The sequence below is a fragment of the Drosophila grimshawi genome, unplaced genomic scaffold (genome assembly GCF_018153295.1).
Source record: "Drosophila grimshawi isolate 15287-2541.00 unplaced genomic scaffold, ASM1815329v1 contig_80, whole genome shotgun sequence".
Classification (NCBI taxonomy): domain Eukaryota; kingdom Metazoa; phylum Arthropoda; class Insecta; order Diptera; family Drosophilidae; genus Drosophila; species Drosophila grimshawi.
In genome coordinates this window covers 454,448-464,439 of record NW_025063639.1, presented here as the reverse complement: position 1 = coordinate 464,439, position 9,992 = coordinate 454,448, and the positions used below count along the sequence as shown (strand labels likewise).

General features: G+C 39.5%; 1 protein-coding gene across 2 annotated transcripts; it reads right to left on the bottom strand.

The window, feature by feature from the left end:
• Positions 1-791: 791 nt before the first annotated feature.
• On the bottom strand, positions 792-9,992 carry LOC6570311 (protein Gawky). 2 transcript variants are annotated; one of them, XM_032742055.1, is made up of 10 exons: positions 9,936-9,992; positions 7,221-7,948; positions 4,579-6,173; positions 4,137-4,502; positions 3,790-4,074; positions 3,188-3,369; positions 2,965-3,106; positions 2,709-2,905; positions 2,388-2,649; positions 792-1,905 (listed from the first exon to the last, which is right to left on the bottom strand). In XM_032742055.1, the coding sequence occupies exons 2-10, from the start codon at positions 7,705-7,707 to the stop codon at positions 1,072-1,074; spliced, it is 4,350 nt and encodes a 1,449-aa protein (XP_032597946.1). In that variant the 5' UTR covers positions 7,708-7,948; positions 9,936-9,992; the 3' UTR covers positions 792-1,071. The 2 variants fall into 2 exon arrangements, with proteins under 2 accessions (XP_032597946.1, XP_032597947.1); XM_032742056.1 differs by having other exon boundaries at positions 2,709-2,896.

Here is a 9,992-nt window from a genome sequence, read left to right as displayed (position 1 = left end):
TACATACACAAGTACACATCAATATGTAGGTAATTTTTTTTTTCTTATTTTTTTTTGTTGTCGTGCTTAGTTTTTATATCTTTTCACGATATTTTAGTCATTTTTGCTACATAATCATTAATATAGTAAGTTTAAATTATGATGTCATGAAGAGAATACGAGATACCACACCACTACACATGCAAGCAAGACCATATGCAAATAAGGATTGGGATATGTATTCCCATCATCATTAATTGCCGCCTACCACAATCGGTGTCCAAATATACATAATCAAAGGCGATTGATTTTCGAATTAACTTCATTGGTATTTTTTATTGTGAGCTAATATGTATGTATGTATAACCGAACTGTTTTCGGTGGGAATGCTTTGTGAAAGCAAAACCGTAATTGATTATAACTTCCTATTATGTATATAACACAGGTCATTTTTTTGTTTTCATTTTTTGTCCATCCATAATATTCTTGTGGAAATACAAAAAATAATCAAATTTTCAAACTCATGAATTGTGTGTGTGTGCATACATGTTGTGGGGGACGACTTATACACAAACAAACAAAAGAACCGAAATGCATGTGGCACACGCATGTCTATTTTTTTTACATTCATTCATCATATACTACGTACATACATACTTGTTACGTAGCTGACTTTGACCTCTGACCTAGTGCTAATCATCATTTTTAATTGAAAGTCAAATTATAAGAAATCTGGATACTGAACACTTGTATACAATGGAAAGATAGTTGTTGTGTAGGTATGTGTAAGTATGAAAGGTAAATAGTTCAAGTATTATTTCCAAAAAATTGTATGTATATCGCATTGTTTTTTCTCTTACATATACAACCCTAAACACTATGAACGATAAAGAAAAATAAATCTACAGGCATACAAAATTCTAAGTCCATTCGTTTATCAGTCGATCCACTTTATGTTCTTCATATAGCATGGTTTTTGCTTTCCATATTGAATCATTGAATCTAGAGTGTTCTCCCTGTGTGGGTGTGTATTTATGTGTGTGTGTGTGTGTCTTGATTCAAAGTGCTGCGCATGGTCATATTTTTATCAAACTAATCGTCAACTATGGAACAAACGAATTGAGATATATAATCATAGTCGGCTTCCCTACCGGGTGGTCTATTTTGGCCCTGTTGCAGAACTTGATTTGGGCCAGTCTGTCGCCATGTTGAGTTGTTGCCAGTTGCACTCGAAGTTACGTTCGATGGGCCGCCGCCGCCCGTCATAGTTATGTTGTTGCCACCACCACCGGAGGTGGTTGAAGAGCTCTTGACATTGTTGCCGCCGCCACTGTTACCACCGACAGCTGATGGGGCACCACCATTCACAGACGAGTTGACAACATTGTTGCTGCTGTTGTTGCTGCCGCTTGTGCTGTTGTTACCGCCACCCGCACTGCTGCCAACGGAGCCCGTCGCACTGCCACTTGCAGCACTGCTGGCTGTGCCGCCGGCGCCGCTGGTCACAACACCAGCAGCATTCGATCCACTGTTACCGCCGGCGCCGTTGCCATTGCTGTTGCTGCTGCTGTTGCCCGATATGCTTGCACCACCTGAACTGCCGGCGCCGCTGACGCTTGTGGTGCCAACACCACCGACAATGCCGCCGCTGTTGCCGTTGCCGGCGCTGCTTGACGAAATACCCGAATTGGTCGAGGACGGAGCTTGAGGCAAATGCTGTAGAATATTCTGCACCTCATTCTCGCTTGGCGATTCGGCGAATATTGTCGTATTGCCGAGAACACAGTTATTCAGAGCCATTTGTGCTTTGTTAGCCTCCTCCCGCGTTGCATATTTACACAATGCAATTCCTTGGTTTAAATACGGGTGAAAGCTGACAAGGGGACCATGCTGCATACACAAAGTACGTAAGGTTGGGCCATCAATCTGAAAACATATATACATGTATAATATATAATCAAGTATAATAACATCTGTGTTATCCAATCAGTTAGTCAGTCAATCAGCAACTTAAGCGTTTTCATTATTATCAACGTGGGATTTCAGTCCTTTTTAGTTATCTTCTTCTGATGACCCTAATTTTAACATCATTCACTTTGGCATTCTCCAAAGATCTATTATTTTTAAGAAAGGAATAGCACTGTCTCAAGCCAATCATAGTATCTGATCTAATAAAAAGCAAGTTTTTTATAACCAAATTTAAATTTCTAAACCATTAAAAATGAAGTAAATACCCAGCAGCAGATACAAAATCTTCTTTTCCATAATGAATATATATTACTGATCTGTGATTCTTAAATGATTTTTACGAAAATATCACTTTACATATTCCTACAGATATACGGAAAATTATTTTCAATGCAATCAAAAATTGATATTAATCAGTTTAGGTCTATTCCAATACATACCTGAGCATTTAGATTTTTGAGAAGCAACCAACTAGAGTTCCATGAAACATTAGTTCCAGTCCATGCTGTGTTGGTGCTGGGGACACTTCGATTGGGCAGCCAGCCGTTCGAGTTCCCGGCAACCGTAGGTGACGGGGTGGGAGCAGTGACACCGCCAGTTTTACTTGTGCTTAACCCGGGCGGAGGTCCTCGAGATGAACCTTTGCTTAGAGGACTGGTCCAGAGTTCTGAGGTGGCACATTGTTGAGTGTTGTCTGACCAACTTTATATTTAAAGCGTATATTAAAATTATATGTAAAACAAATGGATAGTGTTTTTCACCTGGGAAAGTTTTGGTTTGGATTAAAACTCCATGTTGACGACGATAAGCTTAATGATGGCAAATCAGTCGGAGAGGTCTTGCCGGTGTTTGCGAAAATATCAGCATCTTTTGGCGTCGGATTAATGGACAGTGGAGATCGAGCAACGCTGCCAGGAGTTATGCTTGGATCATCTTCAATGCTTTTGATCTGAGAACCCTTAAAAATAAACTTCTGCTTGGGTATGTTATTGGAAGAAGACGTATGCCTACAGTTACCTTCCACGGTTTGCCTGGTTCAAACTCCTGTACCAAGTCGGAATATGCAGCTGCAGTCGGAGCAACTGACCAGTCTTTGTTCTCGTTATCAATCGACGGATCCGGCCAACCGTGTTCAATATTACGACCCGTTGACCAAGTTCTACATACAATACAAAAAATCACAACTATTTTAGAGAAAAGTTCTTCATTGCCCTTGTCACAACAATCACACACAACTGACCCATCATTTTGCAAGCCCAGCGGGCCCATGTTGTTTGAGTTGCTTGCTAAATTCTGCTTTGTAGCACCCGGAGCACGCGAAAAGTCCGTGCCATCTGTAGCCATGCTGTCCTTTTCTAATACTGGAAGTTTCCACTGATTTAAGCGGGATTGCTGATTGGGCGCAGCCTGATATCCACTTGGCTAAAAATTAAATGGATAAAATGCAAAATTAAATGATTTATTATTATATAATTTCCTAATTCGTCACATTCGTCACACAAATTTGAATCTTCATTTTGATCCATTAGTTTTAATTTTCAATTTATTTTTAAATTTACACATTTTTTTTTATCGAATTTTATAAATAAATATAAAAAGGCGGAAAAAAAATTGCATTTGATTGCCGCCGCAAAATTCAAAAACCAAATTTTTTTTGATAATCTGATCCCAAAAATGATGCGATAATTAATTTATTCAATTAAATAATTGTATACTTATTTTAGAAACTTTACCTAAGTATTACACGCGAAATGGAGAGGGACAGTTTTTAATATAATTTTTAAGACGGCATTTCACTGACTATAGAAAATATATCAGAATTATTACAATTGGAGTATGTACCTTGTTAAGATTGAGCTCAGAAAAGTTTCCTTGAAGTGTACCTATTGCATCATGATTCCTTAAATAGTCATTGCCAGAGTTATTCATATGTCCTCCGGATGGGAGCTGCTGCTGCTGCTGTGAGTTTTGTTGCAAGTTCGGTTGCTTAATGTACGCAGCCTGTTGTGCATTTATTTGGTTTTGTAAATTCTGAATTTGCTGCTTGTACTTCGCTATGGTTACATTGACAACCATTGGGCTAGCGTTGCTGCCCCGAGAAAGAGATTGCTGCGCTGCTTGAAGATGCTGTAAACGATTGTTCGCATTGCATACAGATAGATAAAAATAGATATGGATATTATACTCACCTTTATAGTGCTGAGTAGTTGATTCAAAAGATTTAATGTATTTTGTGTCAGAGGCTGCGTTAAGATTTGACTGGATATAAAACCGCTGTGTATAGCCAATTGAATCTGCTGGCCAAGCATTCGAATATGCTGCCCAGATGGTTGATTATTGGCATTCGATGCAATATTGACTGCTGGCGCTGCGTTCGATGCGTTCTGACAAAAGGCGACCGGAGCATTCGCATTGACAGACTGTGGTCCACCGCCGCCGATGGCGACACTGTGTGGTCCACCTTGGCTCAAATATTTTTGCACTTGCAGAGTGGCCATATTGGGATTATTGCTACCAGTGACGGCTGTACCGCTCATATTACTCATAAGGTTATTCTAAAAAACCCAAAAACAAAAATAATTTCTCATTTGGTCGATCAAATCAGAATTCGTTTGATCAGGATGATCTTACCGGAGGGAATGACATCGAAGGTTGTGCGCCGCTAACTGGATAGCGTTGTGGGAAGCCGCCACTATTTGGTGTATTCGAATGATCGGCATAGGAACCAAGGCCTTCGTCGTGACGCCGCCAGCCCTCCACCATCGCCAATGATGAATTTGCGTTAGCACGCAGCATATCGGCCGCCTCCTCAATATTCATATTGGCACTCAGTAAAGCTCTCTCAACATCCTCCTTCTTGAATCCATTCTCAACCAAAATTCGATATTGCTTGCTTTGCTTAACAATCTCCGAGTTCAAAACTCCAACATTGATGCCAGCCAATTTCTGCTGTTGTTGCTGCTGCTGCTGCTGTTGCTGCTGTTGTTGCTGTTGAGTTTTGCCTACAATAACACTGTGCGACCAATCCGAAGAGATGTCACCACCTTCCACATTGCCAGCTCCTCCTCCGACTGTGTTGGAATTGCTCCAGCCCGAGGAAGCACCGCTCGCCGATGACAGCTTACTTGGTTTATTACCACACCAACCGCCGCCGCCACCCGTAGCAGAATCACTCCAGGAATTCGAACTAGCGCCGATCTGGGCGAGGCCGGCATTCGGTTTATCATCGACCCAATTGTTGCCGGCAACGACGCCAGTAGCGCCAACAACAACACCACCCACATTGTGACTATCGTCGCCCCATGAGTTCACCACTTGCGCATTGCGGCTGCCAGCGCTATTATTTTGATGCACCCACATGGCGCCGGCATCGGGTTTGCCATGCTGGCCACCAACACCGACACCACCAACAGCGACACCAACACCACTGGGTCCGCCAATTGGATTGGTGAGGCGAGCCTGTGGGCCACCAGCACCTGGCATTGAATTATTTGGGTTGCCGCCTATTGCTGGCACATTGCTATTGCCCGCGATGCTGCTTCCAACGATGGTTCCGCCGCTTGGATTTTGGGTGCGCATCAAGTGACTGCGACCAATTGAGTCTGTCATGTCCTTCCACTGAGGCCCACCGCCTGGCAGGCGTGTCTGTTGCCCCCAGAGCGAAGTGCCATCATCATAATTGGGTATGTTGCGGCGTTGTGGCGGCGGAGATGGTTCCTCCCAACCGGTGATTTGCTTCGATATATCCTTCGGTCCACCGACTACAGTTTGTGCTGGTCCCCATTGAGCGCCGATATTGCTAGAAACGGCTCCGACACCACCAGGCCCACCTATATTTGAGCTTACTACATTTGTACCCGAAGAACCACCAACAACGGGCCCGACCATTTTGTTAATATTCTGGATCTGATTGTGAGCGATCTGGGGATGGTGTCCCCACATCTCGGATTGGCCATTCAGTCGCCCTGATATTCCACGCGGATCACCGCGTATCGGATCGCGCGGATCAATCATGCGTAAATCTCGCGGATCTCCCGTGGGTGGGCCGACACCACGCATTGGAATTGAATCGCGAGGATCGACGTTCCGTATGTCCATGGGACCACCGCCGGCAAGCGGGCGTATGTCTCGGGGATCTCCCCAGCCATTGCCAGTGCTGCCGCCAACGCTGCCGCCAGCCCCGCCTACGGTTCCAGTGGAAGTCAAATTGTTACCACTATTTCCACCTACATGTGAATCAAGCACAGAGAAAAAAAAAAACAGTGTCAGAAACAACAATTTTCAGTTTAACTTTTAATATTAGTTCAAGTTCCTATTCGGGGGATTAACTCAGTTTTTGCAATATAAACATCTCATTAATTTTTATAATCAGTTTTTAAAATACTTAAGATAATAGATATTCGGGGCGATTGACTCAAATTTTTTTGCATAATATTCGATTCTCATTCATTGTTATAATGAATGTTTATATTACTTCAAGTTAATATTTGGATGAATGGAGCCATTTTTTCCAATACTCATTCATTTACATAACAATTTTTTATCTTACTTCAACTTAATATTAAGTTGAATTGAGCCAATTTTTGTCAATACTTAGATATATAGATTATCTGATTCTCATTAATTTTTGATTACTTAGATTTTTTCCCTCGATAATAACCATTCATAATCCTTTAAAATTTGGCAACTCTATCACTAAAAATTGCGAGAGATACAAGCTGTTGCTAGGTTCCTAGAAATATAGGCCACTAAGTAATATAATATATATGTCGACCGAAGGAAGTTACCAAATTTTGAGACTTCGCCATCAAATTTATGGGAGATATTGCTCTTTCAGATATATAAATCTACAAATTATAGCCATTATCGATTTATTTCTCGTATTTCTTATTTTTTTTCTTTTTACCGGCAATTTATCTTTCAAATTTAGCGACTATTGCTTAATTTCACATTATTTTTAGTGACCAAAAAGACAATAGCTAACCAAATTTGGTGACAGTAGCTTTAAAACGAAATAGTCATATATCGTTTTTGACGATTCAAGAGTAACGATTTTCGATTTTCAGTGGCAACAAACCCTTTATCAGACGAACAGGCAGCATGACGGACATTGCATATAAAAAGTCTAGTTTAATTTATTTGAAACCGAATCGAATCACACTAAAGTTGTTCAATTTTTTTTCGCAGCATCGACTCCAATTTAATAGTAAAATGATAGCAAAGTAAATATAATATGTATGTATATATGATAAATAGGTATGTATAATACTTACATCCCGGAGTGACTACAGGTAAGGTTCCCGTTGCCGGCGAACTGTTGTTGCCTGCGGCGCTCAAACCAACGCCGACTCCAACGCCCTGGGGCCACGGGGGGCCACCGCTTGCGCTGCCGACGCCAGAGCCAACACCCGCAGAATTTACACCGACAACGACACCGGATGCGGCGTTATTAACCGATTGGCCTGTCCAAACGCTGGTGCTGTCCGCACCGTCATCGTCCTCGCCCCAGGTGCCACCTAGATTGGATGAGGGCGTATGGCCCCAAGATGGCTTTGGCACTTGTTGGGCTGGTGGCTGACCGCCGTTTCTTAAATTTGATTCCCACAGATCTGTGCCATTGTTAATGTTCGGTTTCCACATTGGAGGCCCTCCTGACGGATCCTTGTTTGCCGGCTCTGGTGAACTGGGCACCTCCCAATTGGTATCTTGGTTAACATGCTGGCAACCCCAGCCATCCTGAGAGAAAAGGGCTTCGCGCATCGTGTACAACTGTTCCAATTGATGTTTAGCTACACTAACTGTAAATAGCGCATTCCCATTCTCAGGTTCAACTAGTCCTGCATCAATTTTGCTGCCAACGTCATTGTCATTGAATGAACTCGTATGGCTGATGGTAATAATCTTGTTTACAATTTTTGTTCAACTCGCTAACAATATAATATTATTGATAGTTCTCGTTTTCAAAACGGCTTTTACACTGATTATGTTATTATTATTTTGGCTACAAAAACAGAAATATTTTGCATTAGAAATATTTAGAAATTAATCAAGAAAAAGTGTTATAGTAGAGAGATGCCTGACTAGCAGATTAATACCCAGTAAAAAAATAAACACTATTATATAATTGGGCTGTCTTGCAGGAAATTAATTTAAAGATAACTTCCATTTCCATTGTCTAATCATCATATAATATTTAATGCACATAGACTCTATTCAAATGTGAGTGAAATTATTGTAAATAGTAACGCCTCCAAAAAAAAAAGAGTTATTTGCAATAATGGGAGGATAATCGGGAATCGTATCCAAACTTCTATACCCCTTCAAAATATGTGCACAAATTGGGATCACAGCTCGATCTAAGCAAAAATATAAAAGTTATCGATAAAAAAAGCACACTATTATTACAAATTTCGTCTTTGAGATCGGCGTGCTCATAGAGACGGAAGTGGATACATACTCGAAAAAAAGTTATATATACCTTATAAGGTCGATTATCCTCTTCTTCAGAATTGTGTAATTTATTCTATTCTATATTTAAACTAAATTTTAATAAAAATCTCTTAGTTTCCGATAAGTTTGGCAACTTATTTACTCCATTTCTGAAGATAAATCGAATATTAGAGAAAGAGTATACAAAGTATTTGTGGATTTATATGTGTGCGATTGTACGAAAAAGATACTTGACAACTCTGGACAGTAGTCATTGACGCAATCACCCTATTTAACTCTGTACTTTTGTTCACGCTCACACACACACACAGATACACAAAAACACCCATACGGACGAATCAACAAATATGCTATAAAACATACACACATATATATAGAGATGCAAATGTAACATTTGTATACACACGCACACACAAATCGGATATTTGAAAGAATATCCGAAATTCAATTATTAAACCTTCAAATTTATTTTATTGATGTGTAAAAAATGTTTTTCATGGATTTACATTGTGTATATTTGCATTTTTTTTTTAATTTTTTTTGCGTGCAGGTATTTGTGCATTTATGAACTTTATTTTCAATTAAGTACTCACTCACACACACATACACATATACACATATAAATGAGTATACATACATACATGTGAATGTTTTAGTGAACAAAACAAAGAATTTTGCAAATACTTGCAACTTGATTTTTTTTTGGATTTAAATAAATATCGATTGAAATTTAATATACCGCAAAAATTTATACATATATATATACATATGGAATGTACATTCACATCACATACATACATCACACACTTACATACATAAGTACATAGATACATGCATAAATATGCATGGTTGTATTAAGCCAAGCCACTACGACGATTTCACAAAAGTATGCATGTGTGTGTTGTGTGTGTAAACTTATGTCAAATAAAATTCTCGATTCACAAATTCATTCGAAAAAAAAATAACTCATCACTTCGCATCATTACGTATGTTCATTATTGCAAAAAAATAAAAAATATACAATTATTTTAATGCAAAGATTACTTTTTCGGTGCGAAAATTTATCAAACCACACGTTCAATGGGACGGGACAATTTACTACAGTACAAATGGCTGCTTGCGCAATGTTGCCACCTAGCCATGTTTTATGCGATTTAGCCAACCAACTTTTGCGCATATATCTTACAATTTAAAAATGAGCGTTTTATTGCAACTGCAGAGGGAAACTTAAATAATGTAAATAGTAATTGTAATTGCTTAAAATTTTAATGCGCTTTCCTTCAAATCATTGTCTTATGTAAAATACTTAAAACGTGGCAACTCTTTGTTTGAGTTATAACACACACTCAGATGCACACACATTTGTCAGAATGTGTGTGTACATGTGTTTAACTTTCTGTAAGCATTAATGCTTGCGCGAACGAACATTTGTTGTGATATTTTATAGAATTAAAACAACTTCAAGCTATTCATAACTGTGAGTCCAAATCCATTAGGCTAGTGATTTCTTAGTGTAACTTAATTATATTTTATTTTACCTATTTAAAAACGCACTCGTACCGATACTTGTTCTCGCTCACTCTTTTCTGCAAACT

Excerpts from the sequence above, each read along its gene's own strand:
- LOC6570311 (XM_032742055.1), bottom strand. The coding sequence starts at position 7,707 with ATGCGCGAAGCCCTTTTCTCTCAGGATGGCTGGGGTTGCCAGCATGTT. Across the intron at positions 4,503-4,578 it reads CTTCGATGTCATTCCCTCCG|AATAACCTTATGAGTAATAT; the intron begins GTAAGATCATCC and ends TGGGTTTTTTAG. Across the intron at positions 2,650-2,708 it reads CCAAACCAAAACTTTCCCAG|TTGGTCAGACAACACTCAAC; the intron begins GTGAAAAACACT and ends TTAAATATAAAG.